The following is a 13,761-nucleotide window of genomic DNA, read 5'->3' on the forward strand; positions in this document are numbered from 1 at the left end:
CAACCTAAGCGGTTGTCGACGTAACTGGTTGTTAGCATAAGGTGTTAACATAAGCGGTTGTCGACTTTTGCGTTTTTTGACATCCGCGGTTGTTGACAGCCACTTATGTCGACAAAAGCAGTTAACGTAAGCAGTTGTCGATGTTAACTGGTTGTTAGCGTAAGCTGTTAATATAAGCGGTTGTCGACTTTTGCATTTTTTGACACCTGCGGTTGTTGGCAGCCACTTATGTCGACAAAAGCAGTTAACTTAAGCAATTATTGACGTAACTGGTTGTTAGCATAAGCTGTTAACATAAGCGGTTGTCAACTTTTGCGTTTTTTGACATCCGCGGTTGTTGACAGCCACTTATGTCGACAAAAGCAGTTAAAGTAAGCAGTTGTCGATGTTAACTGGTTGTTAGCATAAGATGTTAACATAAGCGGTTGTCGACTTTTGCGTTTTTTGACATCTGCAGTTGTTGGCAGCTACTAATGTCGACAAAAGCAGTTAACATAAGCAGTTGTCGATGTTAACTGGTTGTTAGCGTAAGCGGTTAACATAAGCGGTTGTCGACTTTTGCATTATTGGACACCTGCGGTTGTTGGCAGCCACTTATGTCGACAAAAGCAGTTAACTTAAGCAATTGTCGACGTAACTGGTTGTTAGCATAAGCTGTTAACATAAGCGGTTGTCAACTTTTGCGGTTGTTGACAGCCACTTATGTTTATGACATAAGGGGTTGTCAACATAAGCGGTTGATGGCATAACTGTTTTCTGACACACTCAATTGTCGATGTAAGCGGTTTCTGTTGTAGGTGGTTGTCGACATAAGTGGTTGTTGGCATAAGTGTTTTCTGACACACTCAATTGTCGATGTAAGCGGCTTCTGTCGTAGGTGGTTGACGACATAAACGGTTGTCAACATAAGCGTTTGTTGAACTACCCAATTGTCAACATTAGCGGTTGTCGACATAAGTTGATAACGGCATACGCGTTTTCTGACATACTCAATAGTCGACGTAGGCGGTTGTCGACGTGAACGTTTGCTGACATACTCAATCGTCAACATAAGCGGTTGTCGACATAACCGACCGACCAAACTTGATTAGTTTCATTTTCCTCGAGTAGGCTGCCGACGTAAGCGGTTGTCAACACCAGCGGTTGTCGACATGAGCATTTTCTGACATACCCAATTGTCGATGTAAGCGGTTTCTGTCGTAGGTGGTTGACGACATAAGCGGTTGTCGACATAAGCGTTTGTTGAACTACCCAATTGTCAACATAAGTGGTTGTCGACAGAAGTTGATAACGGCATACACGTTTTCTGACACACTCAATAGTCGACGTAGGCGGTTGTCGACATGAACGTTTGCTGACATACTCAATCGTCAACATAGGCGGTTGTCGACATAACCAACCGACCAAACTTGATTAGTTTAATTTCCCTTGACTAGGCTGCCGACGTAGGCGGTTGTCAACACCAGCGGTTGTCGACATGAGCGTCAAGTACAGCAACTAAATCTCATGCGTTTGCTAACGAAGCCAGCGATGTTACCCTAACACGCTAGCTAAGATGCTAGCTAGCTAAGACGCTACGCCGGCGACACTTGATGGTTTGTGCTTGCGTGCGTCTTCAGAACTGTGGTGTTTGTGGTCCTGGTCCTGGTCCTGGTCCTGGTCCAGTCTGCCAGATGAAGATCTGCAATCAGGCTGTGGGATAGCTTTCTTCCTCAGCAGAACATTTTCTTGGTAAAGGTCCGCGAACATAAACGTGCGTCAGGAGCAGAGACAGACCAGCAGGGCTGCAAAGTGCCGAGCTCAGCGGAAGAGAAGAATGGCGGCCATCTTAGGAAGGGCACGACGTCGTCTTCTTCATCGTCACATTTCAGTTTCAGCAAACATTTCTCCCCTCAAAGGACAACATCTTGAGTGGTGTTTACTCGTCACGTGAAGCGGCCGCACCTTGACTGTGGGCAGGACGCAATTCTCTTGGTCCTGTTGCCATGGAAACATAGCCAGAAAGCATTTTATTTCCAAATCATGCGAGCAGGCTAACTTAGCTTTAGCTGGTAAACTACGGTGTCAGACTAGCAGCAAACTGACTTTGCTACATTTATTTCATTATTAGACAGTTCATCTTATTCAGAACTTACATTCGTCATGTTTACAATCTTTTATTTTACATTTGCTCGTCATACCAGTTAGCTAATGAGCGGCTACAGCTAGTAAACTACCATGTCAGACTAAGAGCAAACTGACTTCCCTACAAATTTGCTACATATTATGAATGATTAGACGGCTAATCTACTGTCAGAATTTACATTCGTCATGTTTAGAATGTTATTTTTTATTTTAAAATCGCTCGTCATACAAGCTAGCTAATGAAACTACCATTTCAGACTAGCAGCAAACTTCCTTACAATTTACTACATTTTATGAATGATTAGACATTAAATCCACTGTCAGATTTTACATTAGCCATGTTACGATTTTTAATTTTTAAATTTTAAAATCGTTCGTCATACAAGCTAGCTTATGCGCGGCTATAGCTAGTAAACTACTATGTCAGACTAGCAATCAAATGTCCCTACAATTTACTACATTTCATGAAAATTATTAGACATTAAATCCACTGTCAGAATTTACATTAGCCATGTTTCAAATGCTATTTTTTATATTTATTTTAAAATCGCTCGTCATACGAGTTAGCTCATGCACATCTATAGCTAGTAAACTACGATGTCAGGCTAGCAGCAAACTTCCCTACAATTTACTACATTTTATGAATGATTAGACATCAAATCAACAGTCAGAATTTACATTAGCCATGTTACGATTGTTACTTTTTTTAATTTTAAAATCGTTCTTCATACAAGCTAGCTAATGCGCGGCTATAGCTAGTAAACTACCATGTCAGACTAGCAATCAAACGTCCCTACAATTTACTACATTTCATGAAAATTATTAGACATTAAATCCACTGTCAGAATATACATTAGCCATGTTACGATTGTTACCTTTTTATTTTAAAATCATTCGTCATACTAGTTGGCTAATGCGCGGCTATAGATAGTAAACTACGATGTCAGGCTAGCAGCAAACGGACTTCTCTACAATTTATTACATTTCATGAATGATTAGACGGCTAATCTACTGTCAGAATTTACATTAGTCATCTCTAGAATGTTTTTTATTTTTATTTTAAATCGTTCGTCATACGAGCTAGCTAACAAGCAGCTACAGCTAGTAAACTACGATGTCAGGCTAGCAGAAAACGGACTTCCCTACAATTTACTACATTTTATGAATGATTAGACGGCTAATGTAGTGTCAGAATTTACATTAGTCATCTCTACAATGTTTTCAATTTTAATTTTAAATCGTTCGTCATACGAGCTAGCTAACCAGCAGCTACAGCTAGTAAACTACGATGTCAGGCTAGCAGCAAACGGACTTCCCTACAATTTACTACATTTTATGAATGATTAGACGGCTAATCTACTGTCAGAATTTACATTAGCCATGTTACGATTGTTACCTTTTTATCTTAAAATAATTTGTCATACTAGTTAGCTAATGCGTGGCTATAGCTAGTAAACTGCGATGTCAGACTAGCAGCAAACGGACTTCCCTACAATTTACTAAATTTTATGAATGATTAGACGGCTAATCTACTGTCAGAATTTACATTAGTCATCTCTAGAATGTTTTTAATTTTAAATCGTTCGTCATACGAGCTAGCTAACCAGCAGCTACAGCTAGTAAACTACAATGTCAGGCTAGCAGCAAACGGACTTCCCTACAATTTACTACATTTTATGAATGATTAGACGGCTAATCTACTGTCAGAATTTACATTAGTCATGTTTAGAATGTTTTTTGTTTTTTTTAAATAGCTCGTCATACAAACTAGCTAATGCGGCTATAGCTAGTAAACTACGATGTTGGACTAGCATCAAACTAACTTCCCTACAATTTACTATTTACATCTTTACAATGTTATTTATTTGTATTTTAAATCGTTCGTCATACGAGCTAGCTAACGAGCAGCTACAGCTAGTAAACTACGATGTCAGGCTAGCAGCAAACGGACTTCCCTACAATTTGCTACATTTTATGAATGATTAGACGGCTAATCTACTGTCAGAATTTATATTAGTCATCTGTAGAATGTTTTTAATTTTTAATCTAAATCGTTCGTCATAAGAACTAGCTAACGAGCAGCTATAGCTAGTAAACTACGATGTCAGGCTAGCATCAAACGGAGTTCCCTACAATTTTCTACATTTTATGAATGATTAGACGGCTAATCTACTGTTAGAATTTACATTAGTCATCTTTACAATGTTATTTATTTTAATTTTAAATCGTTCGTCATACGAGCTAGCTAACCAGCAGCTACAGCTAGTAAACTACGATGTCAGGCTAGCAGCAGTAATTAGCCTAAATCTACACCGCTAAACATTTCTCTGGCGTTGTCCTTTGAGGAGATCTTGTTGGGGATTGTAATTAATGACGTTAAGAATCGAGCTAGAAGGAGTAGATTGTTGGACGATGACCAAGATGAAGGTTTGCCATTCCAGACCGTAAAGACCCGAGCTGAACCAACCTTGGATGTTTGAAGCCTGAGTGTTCTACTTTTTGTAAGAATCGACAAGGTCCGAATCGGACCCTTTTAGGTCATGGAGGGATCCGGAAAGGTCCCAAAAGAACCCAGTGATAAATTAGTTTGCCCGAAAGAACCCTTTTAGGGGTAAGTCTGTTTTGGGGTACTTATTTGGAGTCCTTAAGGGGGAGGATGGTCTGTTTTGTGGGACTTTAGGTTTCGTAGTCATTTCCTGGGAGATCTTCTGAATCCCTTCCTTACTGTAAACCTGGGCCAGCCCCACTGGCCGGCCCCCGGTACTGTGGACCGGATGGAAGAAAGCGAAAGTAGTCCCTTACAGTTTTTGCGATGCCCTACAAACCGTAGAAATAGGTCTCGGTAAGGCTTGCACACCCCACTTGGGTGCGGGTTCTCGGTTTGTCTCCAGTACAAAAGGGGAAGTTTTTCAAAAGCCATGCAGGAGGGAGGGTCCAGAGAACTTGGGTTTTCTCTCAGAATCCATCCGGGTTTCTGTTTTCCCCCCAAGAAAAACCTGATCTTTTTGTGCAACCAAGAGATTCGGTTCTCTAAGGCATCGCTCGTACAATCTTCGCCCGTCTTTGTGCTCTTCCGGTTCCTCACAAATCGGTCAGTTCAAGCACTTGGAAGACCGCAGCTGCTCCAAGGTAACCGGGGTGAAAAAATAGACGTGCATTTCAAAAACAAAACGGACTCCTGAGTCCACTTTGGGTTCTGAGCCTTCTGGCCCAGGACCGGAGGAAAAAGGGAGTTTGCGGACGTCATGACTTGAGCCCTTCCTCAAATGTCCAAATGAAAGGCTCGCATGAGAAGGTCCAGGTCGCCGATGTTGGCGGCCTGGAAGAGTTCTGGTTGGTCCATCATGGACAGCGCGATCCTGAGAGCGGCCCAGATGTTGCCAGACATGACCTGGTGGGACTGCTGGCGGCTGCCACTTTTACGCTGGAGGCTCAGGGCGGTCAGGAAGTTGCTGGCCGCCTCTCTGGGGAAGCAACGGAAACTTGAGTCAAACATGTCCCAAACTACGTTTTTCCTACGCTTTGAACCCTGCGGCTTATAAAACGGTGCGGCTAATATATGGATTTTTCTTTGCTGACGGCCATGATGCAAATAGTTTTCATAAAAACTCAAGCAAATACACCAAAAAGACGTCCTTCCGTTTAGTGCTTTCAACCGGAAGTAGAAGTGCCGTTCCCTCTTGGATGGATTCTTCATTCATCACTGCGAGGTACGTTTTACAATACAACTAAAACAATTCTTACTTACTAAAGGGTCCCATGTGTGACGTTTGTAGGAGTGTCTTCATGCATGTTTGTACGTGCTAGCGTAATGTGATCAAGCCAGCGTTGTTAGCGTTGTATATGTTATTATTAACTATGTATACAATAAATAATGTTATAATTGACTATGTACACAATAAATAATATTATAATTTACTATGTATACAATAAATAATATTATAATTGACTATGTACACAAATAATGTCATTATTAACTATGTATACAATAAATAATGTTATAATTGACTATGTACACAATAAATAATGTTATTATTAACTATGTACACAATACATAATGCTATAATTTACTACAATAAATAATGTTATAATTTACTATGTACACAATAATAATGTTATAATTTACTATGTACACAATAAATGTTATACATTATATTATATTATTAGTTATTGTGTACATAGTAAATTATAACATAATTTACTATGTACACAATGAATAATGTTATAATTTACTATGTACACAATGAATAATGTTATAATTTACTATATACCCAATAAATAATGTTATAATTGACTATGTACACTATAAATAGTGTTATAATTTACTATGTACACAATAAATAATGTTATAATTGACTATGTACACAATAAATAATGCTATAATTTACTATGTACACAATAAATAATGTTATAATTGACTATGTACACATTAAATAATGTTATAATTGACTATGTACACAATAAATAATGCTATAATTGACCATGTACACAATAAATAATGTTATAATTTACTATGTACACAATAAATAATGTTATAATTTACTATGTACACAATAAATAATGATATAATTTACTATGTACACAATAATAATGTTATAATTGACTATGTACACAATAAATAATGTTATAAACTATAAAATTATTTATTGTGTACATAGTAAATTATAACTTATAATTTACTATGTACACAATGAATATTTTTGTAATTTACTATAAACACAATAAATAATGTTATAATTGACTATATACACAATAAATGATGTTATAATTGACTATGTACACAATAAATAATATTATAATTTACTATGTACACAATAAATAATGGTATAATTTACTATGTACACAATAAATAATGTTATAATTGACTATATACACAATAAATTATGTTATAATTGACTTTACACAATAAATAATGTTATTTGACTATGTACACAATAAATAATGTTAATTGACTATGTACACAATAAATAATGCTATAATTTACTATGTACACAATAAATAATGTTATAATTTACTATATACACAACAAATAATGTTATAATTTACTATGTGCACAATAAATATTGTTATAATTGACTATGTACACAATAAATAATGTTATAATTTACTATGTACACAATAAATAATGTTATAATTTATTTTGTACACAATAAATAATGTATAATTTAGTAACAAAGTGCAACATTGCAAGTCCGCCTCTGCAACCAAAGGGCTGTTCACGCTTTGATCGATTGATTCTTTCCACTAACTGGAAAGTGTGGTCATGTTTATTTTCCTCCTGACTGAGGAGTGAATCTATTATTGATTATGCAGATGTTGGTGTGGGCCAGTTGAAGTGAGTGAAGAAGGAGGTCCTGTTGAAATAGTTGTTGACATGTGTGGTCTCACCTGTGCGAGCCCAGGTTGATGCAGCTGATGCCCAGGTTGTAGCGAGAGCGGATGAAGCCCGGCTGCAGCTCCAGGGCCCGGGTGTACGCCTCCACCGCCTCCTGGCTGCGGTCCCCGTTTGCCAGCGTGGCCCCCAGTCGGTTCCACAGCAAGTAATCCTGCGCCAAACACTACATTTACTTCCTGACTACTCTGCAATGACTCTTTAAAAACAACACTAACATTCTTAGGGATCCAATTGGAGCCTTAATTAGATCAATAATTCATTCCAACATTGATTTTGATTCATTATCATGTTTTAAGCAATGACAGTTTAAAAACAACACTAAAATTCTCAGGGATTAAATTTATAAAAGTGTTTAAAATAAGTTTTGTTTTTTAATTTCAACACTGAAATCTCTCAGTCAACTTCAGATTTATCTATCAATTATCTTTAAAAAAAAAAAAAAAATGTTATGGTGTTTTTGTTTGTTTGTTTGTTTAATGCCATTTACTCAAAGAAAACGTTTTTTTTTTATGTCAAACACACAAAATATGCAATATTCCCCCCCCCAAAATATGCCAAAGTGTAATATTTGATGTGAAGTCATTGGAGCCTTAATTAGGTCAATAATTCATAACATTGATTTTGATTCATTATTATTTTTTGAGCAATGACAGTTTGAAAAAAATAAATAAATCACACTAACATTTTTGGGGGTCCAAGAATATAAGCCATTCTTTTTTTTTTTAAAATCTTTAAATCAACTTCAGATTTTTTTTTTTTTTTTTAATGTTTTTGTTTTATGCCCTTTTTAAATAAATGATAAATGGGTTATACTTGTATAGCGCTTTTCTACCTTCAAGGTACTCAAAGCGCTTTGACAGTACTTCCACATTCACCCATTCACACACACATTCACACACTGATGGAGGGAGCTGCCATGCAAGGCGCTACCAGCACCCATCAGGAGCAAGGGTGAAGTGTCTTGCCCAAGGACACAACGGACGTGACTAGGATGGTAGAAGGTGGGGATTGAACCCCAGTAACCAGCAACCCTCCGATTGCTGGCACGGCCACTCTACCAACTTCGCCACGCCAGAAAACTTGACCGTAAAATTTTTTTAAAAATCACACTAACATTCTTGGGGATCCAAAAGGGTCCCACTCTTAAGTGGTCATACAAATTGTATGTTTTTTTTTGTTTTTTTTTCATATATATATATATATATATATATATATATATATATATATATATATATATATATATATATATATATATATATATATATATATATATATATATATATATATATATATATATATATATATATATATATATATATATATATTTTTTATAGCAAACACACAAAATATGCAACATTTTGGCCAAAAAATATGTCAAAGTGTAATATTAGATGTGAAGTCATTGGAGCCTTAATTAGGTCAATAATTCATAGCATTGATTTTGATTCATTATTATTTTTTGAGCAATGACAGTTTGAAAAAAATAAATAATATCACACTAAGATTTTTGGGGGTCCAAGATATAAGTCATTCTTTTTAAAAAGAAAATCTTTAAATCAACTTCAGATTTTTTTTATGTTTTTGTTTAATGCCCTTTTTGTCAAAGAAAACTTGACCATAAAATTTTTTTTAAAATCCCACTAACATTCTTGGGGATCTAAAAGGGTCCCACTGTTAAAAGTGTTAAATATAAGTCATACAAATTGTTTTGTTTTTTCATATGTATATATTTTTTTATAGCAAACACACAAAATATGCAACATTTTGGCCAAAAAATATGTCAAAGTGTAATATTAAATGTGAAGTCATTGGAGCCTTAATTAGGTCAATAATTCATCATATTTTTTGAGCAATCAATCAATCAATCAATGTTTACTTATATAGCCCTAAATCACGAGTGTCTCAAAGGGCTGCACAAGCCACAACGGCATTAAACAAAAAACAAAAAAAAACACAGTAAGATTTTTGGGGTCCAAGAATATAAGTCATTCTTTTTTTTTTAAATCTTTAAATCAACTTCAGATTTATTATTTTTTTTATGTTGTTGTTTAATGCCCTTTTTGTCAAAAAAAACTTGACCATAAAAAAATCACACTAACATTCTTGGGGATCCAAAAGGGTCCCACTCTTAAAAGAGTTCAATATAAGTCATACAAATTGTATGTTTTTTTGGGGGGGGAGGGGGGTTTTAAATTGTTGCGTTTGACCAGATGTTCCTCCAAGGAGAACTCAGAACGCTAGTCAGTCCCAAGTTCTTTAGATGACATATAAACTGAACTCAAAAGTACCACCAGGGACAGAATAGGTATTTTGTAATTTATTGTCAAATATTTGAGAATAGAGACCAGCCTCGAACAACACATACAAATGCGCAGCCCAAGTTGATCTGAAAACTTCCCGTAAAACACTCTCCTCTTCAATATCTCCCCCCGCCCTCACTTGTCTCACCTCAAACACATGCTCATTGTGTCTCTTATCTTGAGTCGGCCTGGGAAGCAAAGCAAGGAGTATTCCTCCTTCTCGTGTTATCTTTACTCTCTGCATTCCACTGCTAGAAGACCGACACCTTACTTTGCAGACTGGAAAGAAGGAAGAATACTAGCTATTTTGTAATACGATTATGGAGGAATGAAGAAACACAAAAATATGGATATATGAAAATATATATATATCCTTCAATTTATAATTTTTTTTTTTATAGCGCAAACACAAAATTATTTTTTATTTCATTTTATTTTTATTTTTATAGCAAACACACAAAATATGCAACATTTTGGCCTGAAAATATGTCAAAGTGTAATATTAGATGTGAAGTCATTGGAGCCTTAAATAGCTCAATTATTCATAACATTGATTTTGATTCATTATTATTTTTTGAGCAATCAATCAATCAATCAATCAATCAATCAATCAATCAATATTTACTTATATAGCCCTAAATCACGAGTGTCTCAAAGGGCTGCACAGGCCACAACGGCATTAAAACAACCCCAAAAAAAACACAGTAAGATTTTTGGGGTCCAAGAATATAAGTCATTCTTTTTTCTTTTTTTTAAAATCTTTAAATCAACTTCAGATTTTTTTAAATATATTTTTGTTTTATGCCCTTTTTGTCAAAGAAAACTTGACCGTAAAAAAAAAAAAATATCCCACTAACATTCTCGGGGATCCAAAAGGGTGCCACTCTTAAAAGTGTTACATATAAGTCATACAAATTGTATGTTTTTTGTTGTTCTTCAGATATATTTTTAATTTCATTTTATTTTTATTTTTATAGCAAACACACAAAATATGCAACATTTTGGCCAAAAAATATTTCAAAGTATAATATTAGATGTGACGTCAATAATTCATAACATTGATTTTGATTCATTATTATTTTTTGAGCAATGACAGTTTAAAAAAAACAACATCTTAGTGTTATTAGAGTCCACATTGCAACTTTTTCTTGTTACTTTTCACCCGTTTGCTCTTTTATTCCACTTTTTGATGTCTTTGTGTTTTCACAAAGTGCTGCCAGTCGCACTTTGGACCCCCGGCCCTAAGTGTAAGTGTAAGTGTGAGCCTGCTGATCTCCCAGCAGGGCCTAAGCATCACAGAGTGAAATGTGGAGGACACACACTCATTTGCATAAGGAAGTGGCAAAAAGTCAGCAAAAGTTTAATTTTCTCATCCCGGGGGGGCTGGTTGGTGTGCACGAGTGCTGACTCAGCACATCCAAGGAGGGTTTCAAACCTGCAACATGACTTTGTGGTCACTTGCAGTCCAAAGGGGTCATTTACAGCCCACAGCTTGTTTTTTGTTCTAAATGAAGACAATAAGAACGCTACACAAAAACAATGAAATGTGAACTTTTGGGAGGAAATGTTGAAATGTGCAAGCCACTGAAATGCTAATGTTAGCATGCTAACAGTTAGAATATGTCAAGTGCTGAGTCATTCAATTTTGGCCCCCCATCCTTTATTCTTATCAAAGTGGCCCCCCATCCTTTATTCTTATCAAAGTGCCCCACATCCTTTATTTTTATCAAAGTGGCCCCCATCCTTTATTCCTATCTGAGTGGCTCCCACATCCTTTATTCTTATGTAAGTGGCCCCCTTATCCTTTATTCCTATCAAAGTGGCCCCCCATCCTTTATTCTTATCAAAGTGCCCCCTCGTCCTTTATTCTTATCAAAGTGGTCCCCCATCCTTTATTCTTATCAAAGTGGGCCCCCTTCCTTTATTTCTATCAAAGTGGCCCCCCATCCTTTATTCTTATCAAAGTGCCCCCCCCCCCGTCCTTTATTCTTATCAAAGTGGCCCCCACATCCTTTATTCTTATCAAAGTGGGCCCCCATCCTTTATTCCTATCTGAGTGGCCCCCACATCCTTTATTCTTATGTAAGTTGCCCCCCATCCTTTATTCTTATCAATAGGGGCACCATTCTTTATTCTTATCAAAGTGGCCCCCCATCCTTCATTCTTCTCAAAGCCCCCCCCCCTCCCCCCCATCCTTTATTCTTATAAAATTGGCCCCCCATCCTTTATTCCTATCTGTGTGGCCCCCACATCCTTTATTCTTATCAAAGTGGCTCCCAATCCTTTATTCTTATCAAAGTGGCCCCCCATCCTTTATTCTTATCAAAGGGGCACCCCATCCTTTATTCCTATCAAAGTGGCCCCACATCCTTTATTCTTATCAAAGTGCCCCCCCATCCTTTATTCTTATAAAATTGGCCCCCCATCCTTTATTCTTATCAAAGTGGCCCCCCATCCTTTATTGTTATAAAATTAGCCCACCATCCTTTATTCTTATAAAAGTGCCCCCCCATCCTTTATTCTTATAAAATTGGCCCCCCATCCTTTATTCTTATCAAAGTGCCCCCCCATCCTTTATTCTTATCTAAGTGGCCCCCCATCCTTTATTCTTATCAATGTGGCCCTCCATCCTTTATTCTTATAAAAGTGGCCCCCCATCCTTTATTCTTATCAAAGTGGCCCCCCATCCTTTATTCCTATCTGAGTGGCCCCCACATCCTTTATTCTTATAAAAGTGGCCCCCCATCCTTTATTCTTATCAAAGTGGCCCCCCATCCTTTAAGTAATGTCGTAGTGTAACAAAGCAGATGTTGAGTAATGGCTACTCTAATGTCGTAGTGTAACAAAGCAGATGTTGAGTAATGGCTACTCTAATGTCGTGGTGTAACAAGGCAGATGTTGAGTAATGGCTACTCTAATGTCGTAGTGTAACAAGGCAGATGTTGAGTAATGGCTACTCTAATGTCGTAGTGTAACAAAGCAGATGTTGAGTAATGGCTACTCTAATGTCGTGGTGTAACAAAGCAGATGTTGAGTAATGGCTACTCTAATGTCGTGGTGTAACAAAGCAGATGTTGAGTAATGGCTACTCTAATGTCGTAGTGTAACAAAGCAGATGTTGAGTAATGGCTACTCTAATGTCGTAGTGTAACAAAGCAGATGTTGAGTAATGGCTACTCTAATGTCGTGGTGTAACAAGGCAGATGTTGAGTAATGGCTACCTCGGGCCTCGCCGCCAGCGCCGTGTTGAAGGCGTCCACAGCTTTGTTGAACTCGCCACTGAGGTTGTAGAGCACGCCCAGGCCCGTCTGTAAGTCCGGGTCCACGCCCTCCGAGTTGTGCCGGGCCGCTTCCAGGAAGAGCTCCTTGACGTCAGGGAGCACGGAGCTGTGGACAGGTGTGGTCATGTGACTGACTTTGTGGTCATGTGACTGACTTTGTGGTCATGTGACTGACTTTCTACTCAGACAGGAAGTAGAACACACTTGATCATGTCAGGAGACCACCTCAAGGCCCAGGGCCAGATCTGACCACCTACTTCATTTTACGTGGCCTGCCATTTAATTTGATGTGGCCTGCCATATCATTTTATGTGGCCCGCAATTGTCATTTTATGTGGCCCGCCATATCATTTTATGTGGCCCACCATTGTCATTTTATGTGGCCTGTTATTTTATTTTATGTGGCCTGCTATTTCCTTTTATGTGGCCTGCTATTTCCTTTTATGTGGCCTGCCATTTCATTTTATGTGGCCTGCTATTTCTTTTTATGTGGCCTGCCATATCATTTTAAGTGGCCTGCTATTTCATTTTATGTGGCCTGCTATTTCCTTTTATGTGGCCTGCCATTTCATTTTATGTGGCCTGCTATTTCTTTTTATGTGGCCTGATATTTCCTTTTATGTGGCCTGCTATTTCATTTTATGTGGCCTGCTATTTTTTT

The 13,761-nt window shown here is 37.3% G+C and overlaps 1 protein-coding gene across 2 annotated transcripts in view; it reads right to left on the reverse strand.

Moving 5' to 3' along the window:
• The window catches only part of pex5la (peroxisomal biogenesis factor 5-like a), a 153,021-nt gene that overhangs the window by 2,533 nt on the left and 136,727 nt on the right, over positions 1-13,761 (reverse strand). For both annotated transcript variants that reach the window (XM_062027845.1, XM_062027844.1), the window contains 3 exons: positions 13,041-13,206; positions 7,513-7,670; positions 1-5,588 (listed from right to left, as the gene is read on the reverse strand). The exon at positions 1-5,588 is cut by the window's left edge and continues 2,533 nt beyond it. In XM_062027845.1, the coding sequence (XP_061883829.1) occupies positions 5,387-5,588; positions 7,513-7,670; positions 13,041-13,206 (526 nt within the window). In that variant the 3' untranslated portion in view covers positions 1-5,386. The remainder of the gene's footprint in view (positions 5,589-7,512; positions 7,671-13,040; positions 13,207-13,761) is intronic.

This window comes from Entelurus aequoreus, linkage group LG19 (assembly GCF_033978785.1).
Source record: "Entelurus aequoreus isolate RoL-2023_Sb linkage group LG19, RoL_Eaeq_v1.1, whole genome shotgun sequence".
NCBI lineage: Eukaryota > Metazoa > Chordata > Actinopteri > Syngnathiformes > Syngnathidae > Entelurus > Entelurus aequoreus.